The sequence below is a fragment of the Palaemon carinicauda genome, chromosome 19 (genome assembly GCF_036898095.1).
Source record: "Palaemon carinicauda isolate YSFRI2023 chromosome 19, ASM3689809v2, whole genome shotgun sequence".
Lineage (NCBI taxonomy): Eukaryota > Metazoa > Arthropoda > Malacostraca > Decapoda > Palaemonidae > Palaemon > Palaemon carinicauda.
The window spans coordinates 116,758,779-116,784,613 of NC_090743.1; the positions used below are offsets into that span (position 1 = coordinate 116,758,779).

Here is a 25,835-nt window from a genome sequence, read left to right on the forward strand (position 1 = left end):
CTAACTCCTTCTCGGGCTCTTCGCTCGTCCTCGAGTCTGGCGAACTCGATCTGGTCGAGGACGAACTGTGGGATGGGGTGGGGGAAGTGTGGGGCCACGGGCAGGAGGTCAGACTCGGGCTGGTATCCGAACTCGTCAGCCACGAACTTGAGGCTGGCGAGGCTACCGTCGTCCTGGACGTAGCTGGAAGGGAAAGGGTACCACAGGGTCAGTTACTAGGACCTGGATTGTTCAGGGATTGGGAGATAATGAACTATTTAGGGAACAATAGGACCTAAATTACCTAGGGATATTCAAATCCTGAATTGTTTAGAGAACGTCAAGGGAGAATAGAATAGATTTAAATATCTTTGATATTTTTGTCTACTTTAAGAAATCTCTCCCTCTTTCTAATCCTTAATCTCTCTCTCTCTCTCTCTCTCTCTCTCTCTCTCTCTCTCTCTCTCTCTCGGAAATAAGAAAGCAAACAAAGAAAACAGGAAAGCAAAGAAAGCTATTTAAGATCCCCTTACCTCCATGAGCCAATGACATTGGCGCCTCCGGACTCTCCCTGGGATCCCGAGATGTGAACCTCGATTCCGTTCTCGGTCTCGAAGTCGCTGTTGTGGTTTCCGAACTCGTCCGGGGTGTGTTGTTCGTTCTTGAGGATGGTGGCCAACCTCGGGTTGGTGAGGGGCACCTTGTCTGCCACGACTGAGGCCACGAGGAGGGCGGCTACGAACTTGAGAGGGACGGAAAGATGGGTTGAGTGAGACTCAGATGGAAGGGGTCTAATGTGGGAAGGAATATTATGTGTTGGAAAGTTTCAGTTAAATGTTTTTACTTACAATTTAATATGTAGAGTGAACAAGTAAATAATCAATTAAATACAATTAAATTTGAGTAATAATGAATTGCTGACAAGTTTGCCTCATAGCATGAATACAAAACCAGAGACCTATTTATGTAAAATTAAATTTAACAAATAATACACATATACCCATTGAGAGAAATTAAACACTAATGGGATTGGAAGAGAACACTATAAACTGAAAACTGTTTGCAAGTATCAAGTAATCACCAGCTTCATGTTTCCGGTAGACTTACAGGTTTACTCTGATGCCCTGTGGTTGTGGATTATAGCCAACAGTTCTTGTTGGCACGGGCCATTCCTTTGGTCGGCCCGTAGAGTCCTGTGGTCACTAGAGTCCTATTATATACTCCCAGCATCCTTCTTAGCTCGCCCCCTTTCTATCTCTTTGGCAGACACGACCTTTTTTGAACGCTTTGTCCTCAAGGTAATTCATGGAAATGGAACAGAGTTAAAGATAGGAGATTTAGGTAGACGGTTTAGGAAATATAGATGAAGAATTGGGAACATCTTGGAAAATTGGGAAGAAATTGGTGAATAGAAGCTGAGATATGGGATAGGTGAATAGGAATTTCGAAAAATATGCGTAATAGGAGCATAAGAGAATGGAGGGATTATATTGAGGGAAAAATAAATTGGAAAATGATTTTTAAATAAGAATATATGAATGAAAGAATGGAGATAAAGCCGTGGGGATTTAAAAAGGGGAAGTGAAGCATATGAAACATAAAAAGGAAAATGTAAACAAGTCGTCCTAATTTATACGATGAACAATTAACGAACCTTTCATTTCATATATAAATCCTGTTTCATTTTTCTTCTAGCATTTTCTTATCGGCTGCTGGATTGCCAGTTCCATCTGCCTCTGAATGCTAGAATAACTATGATATGATGATAAGGTTTAAGGTCTTTCCTTGCTGACCAAATTCAAACGTCCAGGTCAAAGTTACCGACACAAATAAAACTCGTTTGTTTACTTTTTTGTTTCCTCTGGAATTTGAGGTCAGCCAAAGGACCACCCTACCTCTGGCCCAATCTTCCCTTCCCCTCCCCTCTTAACCCCCTTCCGTTCAAGGTCACAGTCAAGGTAGGTGGGTCGTTCTTGTTGGGAATTTGGGTCTTCCTAGATCTGGTTGATTGGAACATTTCTTGAAGACAGAGGGACGTTCTCAGATTTTTTGAAGACAGAGGGACGTTCTCAGATTTATTGAAGTAAGAGGGACGTTCTCAGATTCCTTGAAGACAGAGGGACATTCTCAGATTTCTTGAAGACAGAGGGACGTTTTCAAATTTCTTGAAGACAGAGGGACGTTTTAGATTTCTTGAAGACAGAGGGACATTTTCAGATTTCGTGAAGACAGAGGGACGTTCTCAGATTTCTCGAAGGCAGAGGGACATTCTCAGATTTCTTGAAGACAGAGGGATGTTCTCAGATTTTTTGAAGACAGAGGGACGTTCTCAGATTCCTTGAAGACAGAGGGACATTCTCAGATTTCTTGAAGACAGAGGGACGTTCTCAGATTTTTTGAAGACAGAGGGACGTTCTCAGATTCCTTGAAGACAGAGGGACATTCTCAAATTTCTTGAAGACAGAGGGACATTCTCAGATTTCTCGAAGACAAAGGGACATTCTTAGATTTCTTGAAGACAGAGGGACGTTCTCAGATTTCTAGAAGACAGAGGGACGTTCTCAGATTTCTTGAAGACAGAGGGACGTTCTCAGATTTTGAGGAAACAAGAGGAGAGATTTTTTATCCTGTATTCTTTATGGACATTCTTTTGTCTGTATGTGTGTTTATTTGTGAATAACGAGTATAGAGAACTGTTAAAAAAGTAAAAACACCCTAATTTATGGTGGGTTAATATGCCTGAATGTTTGTCAACTTTTTATATGAATTCAAAATATGTTGATTGAAAAGGATTTGGTCCTTTTATTTGAAGAATATATTGGATGACCCTTGACGACACATTAGCCAATTATTCAATTCACTGGACAAGGTCATTTCAATAAGACTTACTGTAGGTGACCTTAAAGGTCATGGATTTTGCTCAACTTCACGATTGATTGATTGATTAATTGAAGTCTTCTACCATCTCAAGTTCTCGATGCTTATATAGATATGCCCAGACACTTTTATATATCTTAGATCTCTCTGTACCTTGAGAACATCTCCCTAACCTTCTACTATGCATCGCCAAAATTCTGTCTCCTTCCAGATCCTAGCTGTGGCTGAAAAAGATTGAAGGATTTTCCGTCAGTTGACATTTGTCCTTTTTCTTCCTTTTACTCTTTGGTAATGATGGTCATGTTTTTATCTCGAAATTTCTCTTTCCTTTCTTAGTGTTATCTGTAATCTTATCTATATAATGTTTAATCCAATAACCACAAATATCAGTCTCATTTTCCCTTTGCCAATTATGTCTCGTTTTATCAATTTAATCTATTTCATTTTATCAGTAACTTATGTTATTATCTAAGTAATCTCTTTCTTCCTTTATCATAATTAACATTATTTTTAACGTTTTTCTTTCTTGTTGTATTTGTATTTTTGACAATAATCTCCATCGCCAGATTGAGATTTTTTTTACTTTGAGAGAGACTTTGCCATGAAATAGATAATTTTGGGATGAAGCTGCTCCCAACTCTCCCTTTAGTCATTCTCAGTAACTGTAATCGTTCACTATTAGTTACCCATCAAGGAGCCAACCTAACAAATGTTGCTCAGCATACAATCCATTAATGAAGATATTTCCCTTTTTAATAAATGGAGAAGATTTCCTCCACTCCCACATCCCACACCTGTTACCCAGAATCCCCCCAGTCTTTATTCCCACTCCCACTTCCCACACATCTGATGCTAGAGAGGAGAAACATTTGCTAATCGTAGATCCTCTCATAGGGAAGGAAATGATATGCTGTGAAGAAATGTCTTGTGACATATTTACACTTCTGCTTTGCAAGCAATTATATTGATAATAATGATATTCTTCAGAGGAATCCATATGAATGGCAAAATATTTTTATTGGGATGGTGGAAAAATATTAAAGAAGGCTATCGTTTGATAGTATATTTACAAATTGTATCATTGACATGAATATCTTATATACATTCAATAAATAAATAGCTGAAGTTCGTTCTATGTATCTATTCAAGTGGGTCGTGATATCCGTCTAATCTTCGGCGCTGACTCCTTCTCGGGCTCTTCGCTCGTCCTCGAGTCTGGCGAACTCGATCTGGTCGAGGACGAACTGTGGGATGGGGTGGGGGAAGTGTGGGGCCACGGGCAGAAGGTCAGACTCGGGCTGGTATCCGAACTCGTCGGCCACGAACTTGAGGCTGGCGAGGCTACCGTCGTCCTGGACGTAGCTGGAAGGGAAGGGGTACCACAGGGTCAGTTACTAGGACCTGGATTGTTCAGGGATTGGGAGATGATGGATTATTTAGGGAACAATAGGACCTACATTATCTAGGGATCTGTAAATCAATTGTTTAGAGAACGTCAAGGGTTTCTTAGATATGGTATCTTAGAATAGATTTCAATATCTTTATATTTCAGTCTACCTTAATGAATCTCTCCCTCTCTCTAATCTTTAATCATTTATTCCACATTAAGGAATTATCTCTCTCTCTCTCTCTCTCTCTCTCTCTCTCTCTCTCTCTCTCTCTCTCTCTCTCTCTCGGAAATAAGAGAGCAAACAAAGAAAAAGAGTAAAGCAAAGAAAATCATTTAAGATCCCCTTACCTCCATGAGCCAATCACATTGGCGCCTCCGGACTCTCCCTGGGATCCCGAGATGTGAACCTCGATTCCGTTCTCGGTCTCGAAGTCGCTGTTGTGGTTTCCGAACTCGTCCGGGGTGTGTTGTTCGTTCTTGAGGATGGTGGCCAACCTCGGGTTGGTGAAGGGCACCTTGTCTGCCACGACTGAGGCCACGAGGAGGGCGGCTACGAACTTGAGAGGGACAGAGAGATGTCTTGGGTGAGACTCAGATGGAAGGGGCCGAATGGGGGAAGGAATATCAAGCGTTGGAATGTTCCAGTCGAATTTTTTTACTTATAATTTAATGTGTAGAGAGAACACGTACATAATCAATTAAGTAGAATTAAATTTCAGTAATAATGAATTGCTGAAAAGTTTTCCTCATAGCATGTATACAAAACCAAAGACCTATTTAGGCTATGTCAAATTAGATATAATAAACAATACACAAATAATTATTTAGAGAAATTAAATACTAATTGAAATGAAAGAGAAGATAGTGAACTGAAAGTGTTTGCGAGTATCAAGCACTCACCAGCTTCATGTTTCCTGTAGGACTTGCAGGATTACTCTGATGCCCTGTGGTCACGAGAGTGACATTATATACCCCCAGCATCCTTCTTGGCCCCTCCCACTTTTTTTCTCTCTGGCAGACGGTCTCCTTAGAGCTACTTGTCCTCAAGGTAATCTAGGAAAATGTAGTGGGGTTGGGAAGGGCCATATATTGATGGAGGTGCATTTTGTAAGGGGACATAAGTAAGGAAATTTATAGTTTGTGGTGTTGGAGGAAATTGTGAAAGGGAAAACGAGGGAGAGTTCAGATGAATGATGCTGTATAAGGGGGGAAAACAAGTAGATGAAAAATTCAACATGATGGATTAAACAGATTTCCATAGGGAAATTAGGTTGGGAAACAGGGAGCCAGAAAGAAAATAAGGGGATGAATGGGTAAATAATAGCTGAGAAATTGTATAGGTAAATAGATTAGGGAATTGATAAAGTTTCTATATTAGGAAGATGAAAAAATGATTGAATTGATAGTAAATGGAAATGAAAAAGAGGAAATGATCTTATGATAAGACGATAAGGATAAAGCCATGGGGGAAGACTTGGGGAATGAAAAAGGGGAATCAAAGCTTATGAAATAAAAAAAAGGGAGAATGTTAACAAGATGGTCCTCCTGAGACGGAGGAACGTTAGAAGCCCCAGCCATTCATTGTGTTTCCAAATCTTCTCTCTTGTCTTTGCTGGGGATGACTTAGTTAGGAACCACGGGATTGCCACTGCCATCAGCCTCTCAATGATAAAATAACAATGATATTAATCAGAAGGTTGAAGGTCTTTCCTATGTGACCAAATTCTAACGTTCAAAAGAGAGGTCAAAGTTACTGACATAAATAAAATTCGTTTGTTTACTTTTTTGTTGCCTCCGGAATTTGAGGTCAGCCAAAGGACCCCCCCCCCCCCCTTCCCAAACCCCCTCTCCCTCCCCTACACCTCTTAACCCCCTCCTGTTCAAGGTCACGGTCAAGGCAGGTAGGTCGTTCTTTGTTGGAATTCGGTATTTCTGAGATGTGGTTGATTCGAACATTTTTTGAAGACTGGCGGATCGTTTGGAATTTTTAATGAGAGAGAGAGAGAGAGAGAGAGAGAGAGAGAGAGAGAGAGAGAGAGAGAGAGAGAGAATTCTGTATCCCTCTTTTTACATTTTATGGTGTTGCACAGTATGTATGATTGTGTTTGGTAGGTAAAGAGATATGTTTAATACGTATAAGGTCGTTTTAGGCTATTAGAAACGTCCCTGTTTAGCAATTAATTGGACTAGAGTTCAAGACAAGATCACACTCCTCAGGTTCGTGTAATGTCTGCAACCACACCATCCTTGTGAGCTCTGGATGGGGGTATTTGGGAGCATATACGTGTACATGCTGAGTCACAAGCAGCTATTACCTAGGCCTCCCTGGTTCTAGCTTGGGTGAAGAGGCGTTTGGTTTCATATGTATATAAGGTCAGTCCCTATGACATTGTCCTGTCCCTAACCTCTGCCATTCACGAGTGACCTCTAAGTACCCTAATCTGCCGTGTATTGATTAAAAAGAGTTTGACCCTTTTTGTATCAAGATTAGAAAGGATGACCTTTCATAACCATTAACTAATTATTAAATACTCTTGAGAGGTCATTCTTACCTTTTTAGGTGACCTTGAAGCTCTTGGATTGTCCTCGGTTTTGGTCAACTTGAAGTTACTATAAAAATCCCCAGACAGTTTCAAAGATGTTGAATCCATTTGTCTCTTGAGAACATCTCCGTAATGTTTCAAACATTGACATTCTACACTGCAATGCCAAAGGTCTGTCCCCTTTGAGGTCTTATTAGTGGCTGGAAAAGATTGAAGGATATCCCGTTAATTGACACCTGTCCTTTTTCTTCCTTTTATTATTTCCCAATGATGGTCATGTTTTTATCTCGAAATTTCTCTTTCCTTTCTTAGTGTTATCTGTAGTCTTATCTATTTAATGGTTACTCCAATGACCTGAAATAACGTGTTTTTATCTATCAGTCTAATTTTTCCTTTGTCAGTTGTCTTTAGTTTTATCAGTTTCATCTCTTTCATTTTATCCGTAACGTCTTTTTCTTTATCCAAGTGATATCTTTCTTCCTTTATCATTATTAACTTTATTTTTAATTATTTCTTTCCATACAGTAAGATATTTGCAAATTTGGCATTAATCTTCATCGTTACATCAAGATTTTGTTGCAATTGAGAGAGACTTTAATGTAATTTAAATATTCTTGGGATGAAGCTGCGAGACTCATGCCCGTTGATTGGCACAAATTACAGTCTCGTGCAAACTGTTTCTCTATCTAGTTGTTTTTTGTTTCTTCTCAGTATTTTCAGGTTGCCCATGCACACTGTATACTTGAACACGACAACTATCCTCAAATTTTATACATATGTATTTTATTTATTGCTCTACGAGGTTCTTAATACCTTATACTACTTCTGTATAGCTGTAGCCAAATGTGGTTGACTAACGATCAGGTATATAATTTTACCTTAAAGAGTAAAGCATTTATATTCTGATATATATATACTGTATATATATGTATATATATACACATATATATAAATACATATATATATATGTGTATATATATATATATATATATATATATAGTTCTAATTCTGATATAGTTGTGTGTGATGAAACCAGAGAAGGATTGTATGGTGAGTTGTAGAGATGGAGAGAGGAATTGGAGAGCAGAAGGATAAAGATCAGTTGAACAAAAACAGAGTATATGTGTTGGAACCTGTAGAACCAATTGAATGACATACTGTAATTGCTGCGAGAAATAGTAAAGAGGACAGAAAAATTCAAGTACCTCGGGTCATATGTTGAGGAAACAGCAGAGCTTCAGATGGAAGTAAACAGTAGAATTCAAGCTGGTTGGAACAATTGGAAAAGAGCGTCGGGAGTGTTGTGTGATCGAAGGATAAACTTGAAGTTAAAGAGAAAGTTTGGTGAAACTGTAGTGGGACCTGCCATGACATATGGTACAGAGACCTGGACCATGAAAAAGACCTTTGAGAAGAAAATGAATGTTGCAGAAGGGCGAATGGTAAGATAGATGGCTGGGATCACGAGACTAGATAGGGTTAGGAATGAGTTGGTAAGAGGAACAACAAAGGTTACAGAGGTGTCAAAGTAAATCCAAGAAAAGAGACTCCACTGGTTCGGGCACGTAATGAGGAGAGACCAGGAGTATGTTGGGAGGAGGTTGTTGGAGATGGATGTTCCAGGTAGGAGGAGAAGGGGGAGACCAAAGATAAGGTGGAGGAAGATCCTACAGTGGACATCGGAGACAGAAGAAATAGGAAATGTCTTTCAAGAAATAGCGACCTTGCAAAGTGGGATAAGCTTGAATCGAAGATAAGCTACAAATACCTTGTAATACTGTATTTATATCATATTGATAATAACCTATACCCAAAGGCATTCCTGAAATAGAAATACTCCTATCTCGCCCAGGAATCAAGTATGTGTCAGTTTGTTCATAAAAATATTATTCTGTTTTGCAGGAAGTTTTTCCAGAAATCCTATTACCTTCTGTCAAGGACAGCTGTGGCCCTTCCCTAAGCGGATCACCTTGGTGACTGTCATCATATCTTTTCCAGTAAGATAGTATTTGTCTTGGCGATGTCTAAATTGCTAGTATTGTATAAAAGAAGGTGTTTACAGGAAGGTAATCTCTCTCTCTCTCTCTCTCTCTCTCTCTCTCTCTCTCTCTCTCTCTCTCTCTCTCTCTCTCAGTAAAGGAAACACAAATGAAAAATATGATAATTCAGAATAATTTATTTATCAAATTCCCAATAAATAGAGATATTTATATCAGCAATTTCGTCGACGTTATGAATTTATTCTTCAGCACTGATTCCTGCTCGGGCCCTTAGCTCGTCTTCGAGTCTGGCGAACTCGATCTGGTCGAGGACAAACTGTGGGATGGGGTGGGGGAAGTGTGGGGCCACGGGCAGGAGGTCAGACTCAGGCTGGTATCCGTTCTCGTCGGCCACGAACTTGAGGCTGGCGATGGTTCCATCTTCCAGAGGGTAGCTGTAAGAAGACGGAGTACCACAGGGTGAATATGTTGGACCTTGAGTATTTTTTGGAGTATCGGGACTTTGATCATTTGTTAATTGTTAGGGTGTCCCTTAACCATGGTTAGATATTAAGGGTAGCTTATTTAGAAGTATTATTGTCCACCCCTCTTGGTAACTAAAAATAGAAGAGTAGCTATAGGTTTAGTGAGTGGAACCAAAATCAGTTAAGAATAGCTAGAAATTCATGGTAGGACGTTTAGGATTCAGTCGCTCCCCACCCCCTTCGAAACGAGAAGTAGGACCAAAATCTATTAAAGCTAGCTGTAAAATCCCAGGTGTACCCCACCCTTACTTTTTGGCACCCTAAGCGTTAAGGAGACATTGGCCACAAGTCTTTTGTGAGTGTTGAGTCGTCCTCTTATGAGTAACTCTAGAAGTTAAGTTATCACTTGGTTATTAGGTCAGACCTGAATTGCCTTGGGAGAACATGGACTGAGATACCTAAAGATTACCAGAACATGTACAGTAGTTAGTAAGTTTAACATTATCCCTTGATTGTTTACTCCAAGACCCTGTAACATCGATACTCATCAAATACGATCCAATATCGATTACTCCCAAAAGACCCAGTATTATCTTTAAATTACCTCCATGATCCAATGACATTGGCTCCGCCACTCTCTCCCTGGGATCCCGAGATGTGGACTTCGATTCCATTTGCGGCTTCGAAGTCGCTGTTGTGATTTCCGAACTCATCCGGGGTGTGTTGTTCGTTCTTCAGGATGGCGATAACCGGGCTCGCCAAGGGCCGCTCGTCAGCCATAGCAACGGCTGCTACAAGGGAGGCAATAAGGATCTGTAAATGATATACAGGGAATTTTAATCCATAGGAAAAGACGAATTATAATTGAGAGGCTTATACGTGATCCATTTAACGCATTACTGGTTTAATTTTCATATTGAATGTATTTATAGATATACAATATACTATTTGTTTTTGTAAATTTCTACTTTACTTAGCATTGAGATCAAACTCTAGTCCCTCCAAATGAGAGGCAAGGCAGCTACTAATAATTGCAGTTGGTAGCTATCTTGTTCTAAATAAAAGAGATTAAGGTTTTATCCCAATGTGAGGTAGAAATCTATCCGTATTGAACACAACCTATGTTGATTTCTGTCACCTATTGAAAGTTTTTGTAATACGTATTTAGAAGTTCCTCTGCACCAACGTCTCTCCACTCACCAGTTTCATGTTGACGAATGCACCTGCTGCGGAGGAACTACTTCCTTGGGTCAGTCGAGTCCTCTTTATATCCCAACTTTCAGCTGTGCTCCTTCTCCCTTTCCCCTTTGTGTTGAGGGAGGTGGGAAGGGGGTAGGAGGAAGGGAGAGGGAGTAAAGTGGGAAGGACGATCGGTGAAAGAAACTTTATGTTTTAGTCGAGGATTTGGTTTGTGAGAAAAGGAAATAAAAGGACACTTGTTTGTGGCCTCTCAGATAACATCTTATCAAATCACGGTCAATGTTGGAGACTTGATAAACGGGTTTAGGTGATTTACTTATCTCTCTCTCTCTCTCTCTCTCTCTCTCTCTCTCTCTCTCTCTCTCTCTCTCTCTCTCTCTCTCTCTCTCTCTCCCCTTTAAGGATGGCTGAAAGGGATTCGGTGTCAAGGTAGGAAATGCAAGTTTCTGGTCTTTGAAAGAATTGAGGTCTTTAGCTTACGTGATATTTCGGTCCTCCATAGATATTTTGGTTTCAGAATATTGAGGTCTCAAAACCATTTTGGTATCTATACTTTAATCAAGTTCTCAATTGTGGTCTCTAAAAGCATTTTATGGTTTCACAAAGCTTATAGATAAAGACCTGATAGTTTGATTTAGGTCCTAAGGAACATTTGGTTTCCAGAAGGATCCTATGGTCCCAAGATTCCATACGCCTTAGATGATGTTAAATAGGCCTAAAAAGGGCAATTCCTTAAGAACCTCGGATATAAATTGGGAAGATTTTTTTGTCATAAATATACTTAACATATTTTCTTAATGAACATAATGAATAACCGTTCTTGCACAAGATCTTAGGGTGACTGTTGAGGTACCTGGTAGGTAGCTGATTGTAGTAGGTCCCAGACAAACTGAAGAAGAGTAAAATTCTGGCAAGTTCACCCTGATAATGCTTGTTGAAATTGGAAAGGTTGTTTTATATATATATATATATATATATGTGTGTGTATATATATATATATATGTGTGTGTGTGTATATATATATACATATATATATATATATATATATATATATATATATATATATATATATATATATATATATCGCTTTTCTGAATTAACTTGCAACCTGTAACTACTTCCATTAAAAAGATTTCATAATGAAAATCATTAAGAAAATCATTCATAAGATATTAATGATAATAATAATAATATTAATAATAATAATAATAATAATAATAATAATAATAATAATAATAAAAATAATAATAATAATAATAATAATAATAATAATTTTTATTCTTACCTTTGCAGATCAGACAGTGGACGATGGTCATTTTATGCCTAAATGTAAGTAACTATTTATTGTTTTTTAATGTTTATTCTGGTATAATTTTTTTGAATTAACAGACAAACAGACAGACAGTCAGAATTGTGACTGGAACAATTTAGTTATTATTGCCTCTGATTGTTCATTATCCTTTCATTTTCATGACATTTCTTTTTTCCTATTTTTGAATAATCTTTAGCTATTTTTTTAGTTTACATCTCTCTCTCTCTCTCTCTCTCTCTCTCTCTCTCTCTCTCTCTCTCTCTCTCTCTCTCTCTCAAAACTTTAACCTCTTTCTTTTTATGGTTATTTATTAGTTATAATAAATAAGCAATCTCTTTCATCCTTTATCATTATTGACTTTATTTTTAATGTATTTCCTTAATTGTTATATTTGTATTTTTGACGTTAATCTCCATCATCAGATTAACATTTATTTACATTTGATAGAGACTTTACTATGAAATAGATAAATTTTGGGATGAAACTGCGAGACTCATGCTCCCAACTCTCCCTACAATCATTCTCAGAAACTGTCAGTATTTATTATCGGTCACCCATCCAAGGAGCTAACCTAATCAAACGTTGTTTAACCTACAATCAATTAATGAAGATATTTCCCTTCTTAATAAATGGAGGAGATTTCCTCCACGCCCCCAATCCACATCTGGTACTCACAATCCGCCCACATTCTTCATACCCACGCCCACTTTCCGCCCACTTGATGGTAGCTATTAGGAAGATTTGTTAATAGGATATCCAGTCAATTTAATTCAATTGATAAAAGATTGAATTTCATATTGAATTTATTGAGACACCTTTGTGGATGTTATCATTTATAGGGCTCTGATACAGTTTGTAGTAGTAGTAGTAGTAGTAGTATTAGTAGTAGTAGTAGTAGTAGTAGTATTTTCACACTTTCAATGTTAGCTATATTGTTATTCAAGAACTTATGAAAATAATCAATTGTTAATATCATTTACGATATTGTTATTTTCACCCGAAAACTGCATAATTTGAATGATCTTTCTAATGACGTAAGACTTTTGATTATAAACTACTTCATGTTACTCTGCATTGATCTCCTTAAGAATTTTCCTAAGTTAAATGGGAAACTGATAACCCGTCAACTATCCGCGTCACACATTAAAAACCACTATCTGGATATCAGTAAACAAACACAAATTATAACGAAACTCTGAAAAGCATCAATTGATATCGCATTATGCCCTAAAGGAGAGATTTTCACTCATTCATACTGAGGCTGCAATTTTGAAAAAAATATTGATTTCATTCACTGGCTATTTTAAGTTTTTAAAGGAGGTTTAAAAGGATTAACCCTTGTAATCCCACCACTACAAAGAAATGTTTATCACTCATTGTAGAAGTCTGTTTAATTTGGTACATCGTCCGCAAAAGCATTAAGAGCTATGGATATACATTTTTAATCTTATGTGAGAATAAATTTAATATTTTTCCATTAACATATAGGTTTTGAATTTTTTTTGTATATTCATGCGCATCAATAATAAAAGAGAAATATAGAAATGGCCGTACTTATAATACGTAGAATACGCATAATGACGCTTAAAGGGTTAATTATGTTTAGATTTTCTTTCTCACTCTCTGTCTCTCTCTTATAGGAAAGGAAATGTTATGCTGTGAAGAAATATCTTTTGACTTCTTTACACTTCTGCATTACAAGCAATTATATCGATAATAATGTATTCTTTTGAGGAATCCATATGAATGGGCAAAATATTTTTATGGGATGATGGAAAAATCATAAAGAAGGTTATCGTTTGATGATATATTTATAAATATGTATCATTGACAAGAATATCTTATATACATTAAATAAATAAATAGGTGAAGTATCTGTTCTACGTATCTATTCAGGTGGGTCGTGATATTCGCCTAATCTTCGGCGCTGACTCCTTGTCGGGCTCTTCTCTCGTCCTCGAGTCTGGCGAACTCGATCTGGTCGAGGACGAACTGTGGGATAGGGTGGGGGAAGTGTGGGGCAACGGGCAGGAGGTCAGACTCGGGCTGGTATCCGAACTCGTCGGCCACGAACTTGAGGCTGGCGAGGCTACCGTCGTCCTGGACGTAGCTGGAAGGGAAGGGGTACCACAGGGTCAGTTACTAGGACGTGGATTGTTCAGGGATTGGGAGATAATGAATAATTCAAGGAGCAATAGGATCTACATTAGCTAGGGATCTCCAGATCCCGAATTGTTTGGGAAACGTCAAGCTTTCCTAGATAGAGTATCTTAGATTAGATTTAAATATCTTTAATATTTTAGTCGACCTTAAGGAATCTCTCTTCTCCAATCTTTAATAATTTATTTAACCTTAAGGAATCTCTCTCTCTCTCTCTCTCTCTCTCTCTCTCTCTCTCTCTCTCTCTCTCTGAAATAAGAAAGCAAACAAAGAAAACAGAAAAGCAAAGAAAGCTATTTAAGATCCCCTTACCTCCATGAGCCAATCACATTGGCACCTCCGGACTCTCCCTGGGATCCCGAGATGTGAACCTCGATTCCGTTCTCGGTCTCGAAGTCGCTGTTGTGGTTTCCGAACTCGTCCGGGGTGTGTTGTTCGTTCTTGAGGATGGTGGCCAACCTCGGGTTGGTGAGGGGCATCTTGTCTGCCATGACTGAGGCCACGAGGAGGGCGGCTACGAACTTCAGAGGGACAGAGAGATGGGTTGTGTGAGACTCAGATGGAAGGGTCGAATGGGGGAAGGAATATCAAGTATTGGAATGTTCCAATTGAATGTTTTTACTTACAATTCAATGTGTAGAGAAAACAGGTAAATAATCAATCAAATACAATTAAGTTTGAGGAATAATGAATTGGTGACAAGTTTGCCTGATAGGATGAACACACAACCAAAGACATATTAATGCAAAATGAATATAACAAACAATACACAAATGCTCATTGAGAGAAATTAAACACTGATGGGATTGGAAGAGAACATAATAAACTGAAAACTATTTGCAAGTATCAAGCACTCACCAGCTTCATGTTTCCGGTAGGATTTGCAGGATTACTCTGTTGCCCTGTGGTCACGAGAGTCTTATTATATACCCCCAGCATCCTTCTGGGCCCCTCCCACTTTTTATATCTGTGGCAGACGGTGTCCTCTGAGCGACTTGTCTTCAAGGCAATTTAGAGAAATGAAGTGGTGGTGGGGAGGGGAACATATTGATGGAGGTGCATTTTGTAAATGGAGTTGAATAGGGAAACTTATAGTTTTGTGGTGTTGGAGGAAATTTTGAAAGGGAAAATTAGGGAGAGTTAGATGAATGATGCTGCATAAGGGGAAAAAACAAGTAGATGAAAAATTCAAGATGATGGATTAACTAGATTTCCATGGGGAAATTAGGTTGAGAAATGGAGAGCCAGAAGGAAAATGGTGGATGAATGGGTAAATAATAGCTAAGAAATTGTATAGGTAAATAGATTAAGGAATTGGTAAATTTTGTGTAATAGGAAAATTAAAAGATAAAGAGATTAAATTGTCAGTAAATGGAAATTAAAAAAGAGGAAATGATAAGACAATAATGATAAAACCATGGGGAGGACTTGGGGAATGTAAAAGGGTAATCAAAACTTATGAAATAAAAAAGGAGAATGTTAACAAGATGGTCCTCCTCAGACCGGGGAGCGTTAGAAGCCCCAGCCATTCTTTTTGTTTCCAAATCATCTCTCTTGTCTTTGCTGGCGATGACTTAGTTAGGAACCACTGGATTGCCAGTGCCATCGGCCTCTCAATGATAAAATAACAATGATATTAATCAGAACGTCGAAGGTCTTTCCTGTGTGACCAAATTCAAACGTTCAAAAGAGAGGTCAAAGTTACCGACACAAATAAAACTCGTTTGTTTACTTTTTGTTGTCTCTAGAATTTGTCAGCCTAAGGACCACCCCTTCCCAAATCCCCCTCTCCCTCCCCAACACCTCTTAAGCCCCTCCTGTTCAAGGTCACGGTCAAGGCAGGTGGGTCGTTCTTGTTTGGAATTCGGTTTTTGTCAGATGTGAGTGATTTTAAAAATTTTTGAAGACTGGCGGACAGTTTGGAATTTTTAATGAGAGAGAGAGAGAGAGAGAGAGAGAGAGAGAGAGAGAGAGAGAGAGAGAGAGAGAGAGAGAGAGAGAGAGAGAATTCTTTACACTTCATTTTACATTTTATGGTGTATGCATAGTATGTATGGTTGTGTTTGGTAGGTAAAGAGATATATTTAATACGTATAAGGTCGTTTTAGGCTATTAGAAACGTCCCTGTTTAGCAATCAATTGGACTAGAGTTCAAGACAAGATCACACTCCTCAGGTTCGTGTAATGTCTGCAACCACACCATCCTTGTGAGCTATGGATGGGGGTTTTTGGGAGCATATACGTGTACATGCTGAGTCACAAGCAGCTATTACCTAGGCCTCCCTGGTTCTAGGTTGGGTGGAGAGGGGTTTGGTTTCATATGTATATAAGGTCAGTCCCTGTGACATTGTCCTCTCCCTAACCTCTGCCATTCACGAGTGACCTTTAAGTACCCTAATCTGCCGTGTATTGATTAAAAAGAGTTTGACCCTTTTTTTCAAGATTAGAAAGGATGACCTTTCATAACCATTAACCAATTTTTAAAAACTTTTGAGAGGTCAATCTTACCTTCCTTAGGTGACCTTGAACCTCTTGGATTGTCATCGGTTTTGCTCAACTTCTCGAAGCTGGTATATAAATCCCTCGACTGTGTCAAAGATGTTAAATCCATTTGTCTCTTGAGAACATCTCCGTAATGTTTCAAACATTGACATTCTACATTGCAATGCCAAAGGTCTATCCTCTTCCAGATCCTAATAGTGGCTGGAAAAGATTGAAGGATATACCTGTCCTTTTTCTTCCTTTTACTCTTTGCTAATGATGGTCATGTTTTTATCTCGAAATTTCTCTTTCCTTTCTTAGTGTTGACTATAATCTTATCTATTTAATCTTTAATCCAATGACCTAAAATAACAGTGTTTTTATCTATCAGTCTATTTTTTCCTTTGTCAGTTGTCTTTAGTTTTATCAGTTTCATCTCTTTCATTTCAGCCGTAATGTCTTTTTTTATCTAAGTGATATCTTTCTTCCTTTATCATTATTAACTTTATTTTCAATTTATTTCATTTCATACCGTAAGATATTTGCAATTTTGGCATTAATCTTCTTCGTTACATCAAGATTTTGTTGCAATTGAGAGACTTTAATTTAAATTGAACTGTTTCTCTTTCTAGTTGTTTTTTGTTTCTTCTCAGTATTTTCAGGTTTCCCATGCACACTGTATACTTAAACAGGACAACTGTCCTCAAAATTTTATACATATGTATTTTATTTATTTCATTACGAGGTTCTTAATACCTTATACTACTTCTGTATAGCTGTACCCAAATGTGGTTGACTAACGATCAGGTATATAATTTTACATTAAAGAATAAAGCATTTATATTCTGATATATATATATATATATATATATATATATATATACATATATTTATATATATATGTATATATATATATATATATATATATATATAGATCTAATTTTGATATAGTTGTGTGATGAAACCAGAGAAGGATTGGAGGGTAAGCTGTAGAGATGGAGAGAGGAATTGGAGAGCAGAGGGCTAAAGATCACTTGAATAAAAACAGAGTATATGTGTTGGAACCTGCAGAACAAATTAAATGACTTACATATGCTGGGAGCAATAGTAAAGAGGACAGAAAAATTCAAGTCCTAGGGTCATATGTTGAGGAAACAGCAGAGCTCCAAACGGAAGTGAACAGTAGAATTCAAGCTGGTTGGAACAATTGGAAAAGAGTGTCAGGAGTGTTGTGTGATCGAAGGATAAACTTAAAGTTAAAGAGAAAGGTTCGTAAAACTGTAGTGGGACCTGCCATGACATATGGTACAGAGACCTGGCCCATGTAAAAGACCTTTGAGAAGAAAATGGATGTTGCAAAGGTGCGAATGGTAAGATAGATGGCTGGGATCACGAGACTAGATAGGGTTAGGAATGAGTTGGTAAGGGGAACAACAAAGGTTACAGAGGTGTCAAAGTAAATCCAAGAAAAGAGACTCCATTGGTTCGGGGACGTAATGAGGAGAGACCAGGAGTATGTAGGGAGGAGGATGTGGGAGATGGATGTTCCAGGTAGGAGGAGGAGGGGGAGACCAAAGAGAAGGTGGAGGAAGATCTCACAGTGGAGGACATCGGAGACAGAAGAAATAGGAAATGTCTTTCAAAAAATAGCGACCTTGCAAAGTGGGATAAGCTTGAAATGAAGATAAGCTACAAATACCTTGTAATACTGTATTTATATTATATTGGTAATAACCTATACCCAAAGGCATTCCTGAATTAGAAATACTCCTATCTCGCCCAGGAATCAAGTATGTGTCAGTTTGTTCATAAAAATATTATTCTGTTTTCCAGGAAGTTTTTCCAGAAATCCTATTACCTTCTGTCAAGGACAGCTGTGGTCCTTCCCTAAGCGGATCACCTTGGTGACTCTGTCATCATATCTTTTCCAGGAAGATAGTATTTGTCTTGGCGATGTCTAAATTGCTAGTATTGTGTAAAAGAAGGGGTTAAAAGGAAGGTAGTCTCTCTCTCTCTCTCTCTCTCTCTCTCTCTCTCTCTCTCTCTCTCTCTCTCTCTCTCTCTCTCTCTCAGTAAAGGAAACACAAATGAAAAATATGATAATTCAGAATAATTTATTTATCAAATTCTTAATAAATAGAGATATTTATATCAGCAATTTCGTCGACGTTATGAATTTATTCTTCAGCACTGATTCCTGCTCTGGCCCTTCGTTCGTCTTCGAGTCTGGCGAACTCGATCTGGTCGAGGACAAACTGTGGGATGGGGTGGGGGAAGTGTGGGGCCACGGGCAGGAGGTCAGACTCGGGCTGGTATCCGTTCTCGTCGGCCACGAACTTGAGGCTGGCGATGGTTCCATCTTCCAGAGGGTAGCTGTAAGAAGACGGAATACCACAAGGTGAATATGTTGGACCTTGAGTATTTTTTGGAGTATCGGGACTTTGATCATTTGTTAATTGTTAGTGTGTCCCTTAACCATGGTTAGATATTAAGGGTAGCTTATTTAGAAATATTATGGTCCACCCCTCTTGGTAACTAAAAATAGAAGAGTAGCTATAGGTTTAGTGAGTGGAACCAAAATCAGTTAAGAATAGCTAGAAATTAATGGTAGGACGTTTAGAAGGATTCAGTCGCTCCCCCCCCCCCCTTCGAAACGAGAAGTAGGACCAAAATCTATTAAAGCTAGCTGTAAAATCCCAGGTGTACCCCACCCTTACTTTTTGGCAACCTAAGCGTTAAGGAGACATTTGCCACAAGTCTTTTGTGAGTGTTGAGTCGTCGTCTTATGAGTAACTCTAGAAGTTAAGTTATCACTTGGTTATTAGATCAGACCTGAATTGCCTTGGGAGAACATGGACTGAGATACCTAAAGATTACCAGAACATGTACAGTAGTTAGCAAGTTTAACATTATCCCTTGATTGTTTACTCCAAGACCCTGTAACGTGGATACTCAGCAAATACGATCCAATATCGGTTACTCCCAAAAGACCCTGTATTATCTTTAAATTACCTCCATGATCCAATGACATTGGCTCCGCCACTCTCTCCCTGGGATCCCGAGATGTGGACTTCGATTCCATTTGCGGCTTCGAAGTCGCTGTTGTGATTTCCGAACTCATCTGGGGTGTGTTGTTCGTTCTTCAGGATGGCGATAACCGGGCTCGCCAAGGGCCGCTCGTCAGCCATAGCAACGGCTGCTACAAGGGAAGCAATAAGGATCTGTAAATGATATACAGGGAATTTTAAGCCAAAGGGAAAGACGAATTATAATTGAGAGGTTTATACGTGATCCATTAGATGTATTACTAGTTTAATTTTCACATTGAATGTATTTATAGATATACAATATACTATTTGTTTTTGTAAATTTCTACTTTACTTAGCATTGAGATCAAACTCTAGTCCCTCCAAATGAGAGGCAAGGCAGCTACTAATAATTGCAGTTGGTAGCTATCTTGTTCTAAATAAAAGAGATTAAGGTTTTATCCCAATGTGAGGTAGAAATCTATCCGTATTGAACACAACCCTATGTTGATTTCTGTCACCTATTGAAAGTTTTTGTAATACGTATTTAGAAGTTCCTCTGCACCAAATTCTCTCCACTCACCAGTTTCATGTTGACGAATGCACCTGCTGCGGAGGAACTACTTCCTCGGGTCAGTCGAGTCCTCTTTATATCCCAACTTTCAGCTGTGCTCCTTCTCCCTTTCCCCTTTGTGTTGAGGGAGGTGGGAAGGGGGTAGGGGGAAGGGAGAGGGAGTAAAGTGGGAAGGGAGACGATCGGTGAAAGAAACTTATTGTTTTTGTCGAAGATTTAGTTTGTGAGAAAAGGAAATAGGACACTTGTTTGTGGCCTCTCAGATAACATCTTATCAAATCACGGTCAATGTTGGAGACTTGATAAACGGGTTTAGGTGATTTACTTATCTCTCTCTCTCTCTCTCTCTCTCTCTCTCTCTCTCTCTCTCTCTCTCTCTCTCTCTTTAAGGATGGCTGGAAGGGATTCGGTGCCAAGGTTGAAAATGCAAGTTTCTGGTCTTTGAAGGAAAGGAGGTCTTCAGCTTACGTAACAATCATTTTTTTCCATAGAGGTTTCGATCTCTAGGCCTATTGGTCCGAGGATCTTGTGGTCTCAAAATATTTAGGTCTCAAAGCCCATTTGGTATATTTTTTGATACATAGTTCTCATTTGTCGTCTCAAAAAATTTTTTTTGTTTTCCTTAAACGCACAAATAAAGACCTTATAGTTTGATTTAGGTCCTAAAGAACATTTGGTCCCCAGTAAGATACTTTAGTTCCAAGATTCCTTAGGCCTTAGATAATGTTAGATAGACCTAAAATGCTCATTACTCAAGAATCTCCGACATCAAAGGTAAAAATATATATCAATTATAAATATACTTAACATACTTTGTAATCCGAAGGTAATTTCTACCCGGAATTTATTTGTGAACAATTATTCTTTTATATTTATGTAGTTATGTTCATCTGCTCATTAGCAGTGGGACCAGCTTTTGAGATGACTGTTGATTTATATGGTAGGTAGTTGATTGTTGTAGGTCCCAGCCAAACCGGAGAAGGGTAAAGGTCAGACTTATAGGTAGTAGTTTGGGTAGGGCACCAATCACCCGTTGAGATACTACCGCTAGAGAGTTATTGGGACTTTTGACTGGCCAGACAGCACTACATTGGATCCATCTCTCTAGTTACGGCTAATTTTTTTTTTTTTGCTACACATACACTTAATAGTCTGGCCTATTCTTTCTACATTCTCCTCTGTCCTCTTACACCTGACAACACAGAGATTAACAAACAATTTTTCTTCACACCAGAGGTTATCTACTATACTATAATTGTTCAGTGGCTACTTTCCTTTTGATAAGGGTAGAAGAGACTCTTTAGCTATGGTAAGCAGCTCTTCTAGGAGAAAGAGACTCCAAAATGAAACCATTGTTCTCTTGTCTTGGATAGCGCCATAGCCTCCGTGGCATGGTCTTCCAGTGTCTTGGATTAGAGTTCTCTTGATTGAGGGTACACTCGAGCACACTTTTCTATCTTATTTCTCTTCCTCCGTCTTTTTTTTAAGTTTTATAGTTTACATACTCCTCTTAAAATATTTATATTTTTCATTTCTCCTCTCTTAGTTTATTTCCTCATTTCCTATCTTCGTTAAGATATTTTCCCTGTTTGAGCCTTTGGGCTTATAAAAAAAAATTCCAACTAGGATTGTAGCTTATCAAGTATTAATAATAATAATAATAATAATAATAATAATAATAATAATAATAATAATAATAATAATAATAATAATCATAATATTGATAATAAATATAATAATAATATTCGAAATGAAAAGGTTATCATATATATATATATATATATATATATATATATATATATATATATATATATATATATATATATATATATATATATATACACATCAAAGAACTGACCTGAGGTTTCCTGTCATAGTGTTTATCTGTGGTCTTATCTAGATAATATCTCATCAAGTAACCTGAAATATCAGTATTTTTATCTGCTAGGGTCATTTTTCCTTTGTCAATGATGTCTAGTTTTATCAATTTAATCTTTTTACCTTTATCAGTAACTCTGTTCTTATCTAAGTAATCTCTTCCTCCCTTTATCATTATTAAATTTATTTTTAATATATCTCTTTTCTTGTTATATTTGTGTTTTTGACATTATTCTCCATGGCCAGATTGAGATTTTGTTACATTTGAGAGAAACTTTACTTTGAAATAAATAATTTTGGGATGAACCTGCGAGACTCATTCTCCCAACTCTCCCTATGGCCATTCTCAGTAACTGGTAGCATTAATTATCGGTCAGCATACAATCCATTTATGATGATATTTTTGTTCTTAACAAATGGAGGAGATTTCCTCCACGCCCACATCCCACCCATGTTACCCACAATCCCCCCACAGTCTTCAGTCCCACTCCCACTTCCCACACATCTGATGCTAGGGAGAGAAACATTTGCTAATCGTAGACCCAGTTAGATTGTGTATATCATTCTTGGGTGTCTTATAAAGTGAGTAGTAGTAGTAGTAGTAGTAGTAGTAGTAGCAGTAGTAGTTTTACTAGGTCAGTATTAATAATATTATTATTATTAAAGAAATTATGGTGATAATCAAACGTCAATATCAATTGAAATACTGTTATTTTCTTCTCTCAAATATTGCTTAATTTATGAACTACATAATGTTACTCTGCATTATTCTCTTTAAAAGAATTTTCCCAAGTTAAACAGGAAACTGATAACCCATCAACTATCCGCGTCACACATTAAAAACCACTATCTGGATATCAGTAAACAAACACAAATTATAACGCAACTCGGAAAAGCGTCAGTTGATATCGCATGATGCCCTAAAGGAGAGATTTTCACTCATTCATACTGAAGCTGCAATTTTGAAATAAATTATTGATCTTATTCACTGGCTATTTTGAGTTTGTGGAGGATATTTAAAAGGATTAACCCTTTTAATCCCACTACTGCAAGGAAATGTTTATCACTCATTCCAAAAGCCTGTTTAATTTGGAACATCGTCTACAAAAACATTAAGAGCTATGCATATGCAACATTTTTAATCGTATACTAGAATAAATTTAATTTTTTCCATTATTGAATAGGTTTTAAATTTTTTTAGTTCACTCACACTCATTAATAATAGAAGAGAAATCTAGAAATTGCTGTACTTAAAATACGCGCAATGACGCTTAAAGGGTTAATTGTGATTAGATTATCTTTTTCACTCTCTCTCTCTCCTTCTTATAGGAAAGTCAATGTTATGCTGTGAAGAACTGTCTTGTGGCTTATTTACATTTCTGCATTGCAAGCAATTATATTGATAATAATGATATTCTTTAGAAGAACCCACATGAATTGGCAAAATATTTTTATGGGATGATGGAAAACAATATTAAAGAAGGCTATCGTTTGATAGTATATTTACAAATATGTATCATCGACATGAATATCTTATATACATTCAATAAATAAATAGCTGAAGAGTTCGTTTTATGTATCTATTCAAGTGGGTCGTGATATCCGTCTAATCTTCGGCGCTGAATCCTTCTCGGGCTCTTCGCTCGTCCTCGAGTCTGGCGAACTCGATCTGGTCGAGGACGAACTGTGGGATGGGGTGGGGGAAGTGTGGGGCCACGGGCAGAAGGTCAGACTCGGGCTGGTATCCAAACTCGTCGGCCACGAACTTGAGGCTGGCGAGGCTACCGTCGTCCTGGACGTAGCTGGAAGGGAAGGGGTACCACAGGGTCAGTTACTAGGACCTGGATTGTTCAGGGATTGGGAGATAATGGATTATTTAGGGAACAATAGGACCTACATTATCTAGAGATCTTCAAATCCTGAATTGTTTGGGGAACGTCAAGCTTTCCTAGATAGGGTATCTTAGAATAGATTTAAATCTTTTAATATTTCAGCCTACCTTAAGGAATTATCTCTCTCTCTCTCTCTCTCTCTCTCTCTCTCTCTCTCTCTCTCTCTCTCTCTCTCTCTCTCTCTCTCTCTCTCTTTCTCTCTCTCTCTCTCTGAAATAAGAGAGCAAACAAAGTAAAGAGTAAAGCACAGAAAAGCCATTTAAGATCACAGTACCTCCATGAGCCAATCACATTAGCGCCTCCGGACTCTCCCTGGGATCCCGAGATGTGAACCTCGATTCCGTTCTCGATCTCGAAGTCGCTGTTGTGGTTTCCGAACTCGTCCGGGGTGTGTTGTTCGTTCTTGAGGATGGTGGCCAACCTCGGGTTGGTGAAGGGCACCTTGTCTGCCACGACTGAGGCCACGAGGAGGGCGGCTACGAACTTCAGAGGGACAGAGAGATGGGTTGGGTGAGACTCAGATGGAAGGGGCCGAATGGGGGAAGGAATATCAAGCGTTGAAATGTTCCAGTCGAATTTTTTACTTATAATTTTATATGTAGAGAGAACACGTACATAATCAATTAAATAGAATTAAATTTCAGTAATAATGAATTGCTGAAAAGTTTTCCTCATAGCATGTATAAAAAACCAAAGACCTATGTATGTAAAATTAGATATAATAAACAATACACAAATAATTATTTAGAGAAATTAAATACTAATTGAAATGAAAGAGAAGATAATGAACTGAAAGTTTTTGCGAGTATCAATCACTCACCAGCTTCATGTTTCCTGTAGGACTTGCAGGATTACTCTGATGCCCTGTGGTCACTAGAGTGACATTATATACCCCAGCATCCTTCTTGGCCCCTCCCACTTTTTTTCTCTCTGGCAGACGGTCTCCTTAGAGCTACTTGTCCTCAAGGTAATCTAGGAAAATGTAGTGGGGGTGGGAAGGGGCACATATTGATGGAGGTGCATTTTGTAAGGGGACATGAGCAAGGAAATTTATAGTTTGTGGTGTTGGAGGAAATGGTGCAGGGGAAAACGAGGGAGAGTTCAGATTAATGATGCTGTATAAGGGGGGAAAACAAGTAGATGAAAAATTCAACATGATGGATTAAACAGATTTCCATAGGGAAATTAGGTTGAGAAACAGGGAGCCAGAAAGAAAATAAGGGGATGAATGGGTAAATAATAGCTGAGAAATTGTATAGGTAAATCGATTAGGGAATTGATAAAGTTTCTATATTAGGAAGATGAAAAAATTATTGAATTGATAGTAAATGGAAATGAAAAAGAGGAAATGATCTTATGATAAGACGATAAGGATAAAGCCATGGGGGAAGACTTGGGGAATGAAAAAGGGGAATCAAAGCTTATGAAATAAAAAAGGAGAATGTTAACAAGATGGTCCTCCTCAGACCGGGGAGCGTTAGAAGCCCCAGCCATTCTTTTTGTTTCCAAATCATCTCTCTTGTCTTTGCTGGGGATGACTTAGTTAGGAACCACGGGATTGCCAGTGCCATCAGCCTCTCAATGATAAAATAACAATGATATTAATCAGAAGGTTGAAGGTCTTTCCTATGTGACCAAATTCTAACGTTCAAAAGAGGGGTCAAAGTTACTGACATAAATAAAATTCGTTTGTTTACTTTTTGTTGCCTCCGGAATTTGAGGTCAGCCAAAGGACCCCCCCCCCCCTTCCCAAACCCCCCTCTCCCTCCCCTACACCTCTTAACCCCCTCCTGTTCAAGGTCACGGTCAAGGCAGGTAGGTCGTTCTTTGTTGGAATTCGGTTTTTCTGAGATTTTTTGAAGACTGACGGACCGTCTGGAATTTTTAATTAGAGAGAGAGAGAGAGAGAGAGAGAGAGAGAGAGAGAGAGAGAATTCTGTATCCCTCTTTTTACATTTTATTGTGTTTTGTAGGTAAAGAGATATGTTTAATACGTATAAGGTCGTTGTAGGCTATTAGAAACGTTCCTGTTTAGCAATCAATTGGACTAGAGTTCAAG

At 38.2% G+C, this 25,835-nt stretch overlaps 6 protein-coding genes across 6 annotated transcripts in view; all 6 read right to left on the reverse strand.

Annotated features, from left to right (window-relative positions):
- Window positions 1-3,790, reverse strand: part of LOC137659271 (cuticle protein AM1159-like) — a 3,897-nt gene extending 107 nt beyond the window's left edge. The window contains exons 1-3 of the mRNA XM_068394300.1: window positions 3,651-3,790; window positions 513-770; window positions 1-183 (exon numbers count right to left, since the gene is read on the reverse strand). The exon at window positions 1-183 is cut by the window's left edge and continues 107 nt beyond it. Coding sequence (XP_068250401.1) covers window positions 1-183; window positions 513-770; window positions 3,651-3,790 — 581 coding nt within the window. The remainder of the gene's footprint in view (window positions 184-512; window positions 771-3,650) is intronic.
- A 200-nt stretch (window positions 3,791-3,990) lies between these two features.
- On the reverse strand, window positions 3,991-5,170 carry LOC137658350 (cuticle protein AM1159-like). Its single transcript, XM_068393022.1, has 3 exons — window positions 5,147-5,170; window positions 4,595-4,803; window positions 3,991-4,218 (listed from the first exon to the last, which is right to left on the reverse strand). The coding sequence occupies exons 1-3, from the start codon at window positions 5,153-5,155 to the stop codon at window positions 4,023-4,025; spliced, it is 414 nt and encodes a 137-aa protein (XP_068249123.1). The 5' UTR covers window positions 5,156-5,170; the 3' UTR covers window positions 3,991-4,022.
- Window positions 5,171-9,006: 3,836 nt separating this feature from the next.
- Window positions 9,007-10,486, reverse strand: LOC137658351 (cuticle protein AMP4-like). Its single transcript, XM_068393023.1, has 3 exons — window positions 10,454-10,486; window positions 9,858-10,066; window positions 9,007-9,223 (listed from the first exon to the last, which is right to left on the reverse strand). Exons 1-3 carry the CDS (start codon window positions 10,460-10,462, stop codon window positions 9,028-9,030), a joined length of 414 nt encoding a protein of 137 aa, XP_068249124.1. The 5' UTR covers window positions 10,463-10,486; the 3' UTR covers window positions 9,007-9,027.
- A 3,082-nt stretch (window positions 10,487-13,568) lies between these two features.
- Window positions 13,569-14,502, reverse strand: LOC137658352 (cuticle protein AM1159-like). The gene is made up of 2 exons (XM_068393025.1): window positions 14,238-14,502; window positions 13,569-13,875 (listed from the first exon to the last, which is right to left on the reverse strand). The coding sequence occupies exons 1-2, from the start codon at window positions 14,414-14,416 to the stop codon at window positions 13,680-13,682; spliced, it is 375 nt and encodes a 124-aa protein (XP_068249126.1). The 5' UTR covers window positions 14,417-14,502; the 3' UTR covers window positions 13,569-13,679.
- A 4,063-nt stretch (window positions 14,503-18,565) lies between these two features.
- Window positions 18,566-20,071, reverse strand: LOC137658353 (cuticle protein AMP4-like). The gene is made up of 3 exons (XM_068393026.1): window positions 20,016-20,071; window positions 19,419-19,627; window positions 18,566-18,779 (listed from the first exon to the last, which is right to left on the reverse strand). Exons 1-3 carry the CDS (start codon window positions 20,022-20,024, stop codon window positions 18,584-18,586), a joined length of 414 nt encoding a protein of 137 aa, XP_068249127.1. The 5' UTR covers window positions 20,025-20,071; the 3' UTR covers window positions 18,566-18,583.
- Window positions 20,072-23,379: 3,308 nt separating this feature from the next.
- Window positions 23,380-24,619, reverse strand: LOC137658354 (cuticle protein AM1159-like). The gene is made up of 3 exons (XM_068393027.1): window positions 24,597-24,619; window positions 24,051-24,259; window positions 23,380-23,686 (listed from the first exon to the last, which is right to left on the reverse strand). Exons 1-3 carry the CDS (start codon window positions 24,603-24,605, stop codon window positions 23,491-23,493), a joined length of 414 nt encoding a protein of 137 aa, XP_068249128.1. The 5' UTR covers window positions 24,606-24,619; the 3' UTR covers window positions 23,380-23,490.
- Window positions 24,620-25,835: the final 1,216 nt, after the last annotated feature.

What these genes read in the sequence shown, in the direction of transcription:
- LOC137658350 (XM_068393022.1), bottom strand. An exon ending in AATGTGATTGGCTCATGGAG is followed by an intron (nt 4,219 to 4,594) that starts GTAAGGGGATCT and finishes CTTCCCTTCCAG; the next exon opens with CTACGTCCAGGACGACGGTA.
- LOC137658351 (XM_068393023.1), bottom strand. An exon ending in AATGTCATTGGATCATGGAG is followed by an intron (nt 9,224 to 9,857) that starts GTAATTTAAAGA and finishes GTCTTCTTACAG; the next exon opens with CTACCCTCTGGAAGATGGAA.
- LOC137658352 (XM_068393025.1), bottom strand. Translation starts at nt 14,416, where the DNA reads ATGGCAGACAAGATGCCCCTCACCAACCCGAGGTTGGCCACCATCCTC. An exon ending in AATGTGATTGGCTCATGGAG is followed by an intron (nt 13,876 to 14,237) that starts GTAAGGGGATCT and finishes CTTCCCTTCCAG; the next exon opens with CTACGTCCAGGACGACGGTA.
- LOC137658353 (XM_068393026.1), bottom strand. An exon ending in AATGTCATTGGATCATGGAG is followed by an intron (nt 18,780 to 19,418) that starts GTAATTTAAAGA and finishes GTCTTCTTACAG; the next exon opens with CTACCCTCTGGAAGATGGAA.
- LOC137658354 (XM_068393027.1), bottom strand. An exon ending in AATGTGATTGGCTCATGGAG is followed by an intron (nt 23,687 to 24,050) that starts GTACTGTGATCT and finishes CTTCCCTTCCAG; the next exon opens with CTACGTCCAGGACGACGGTA.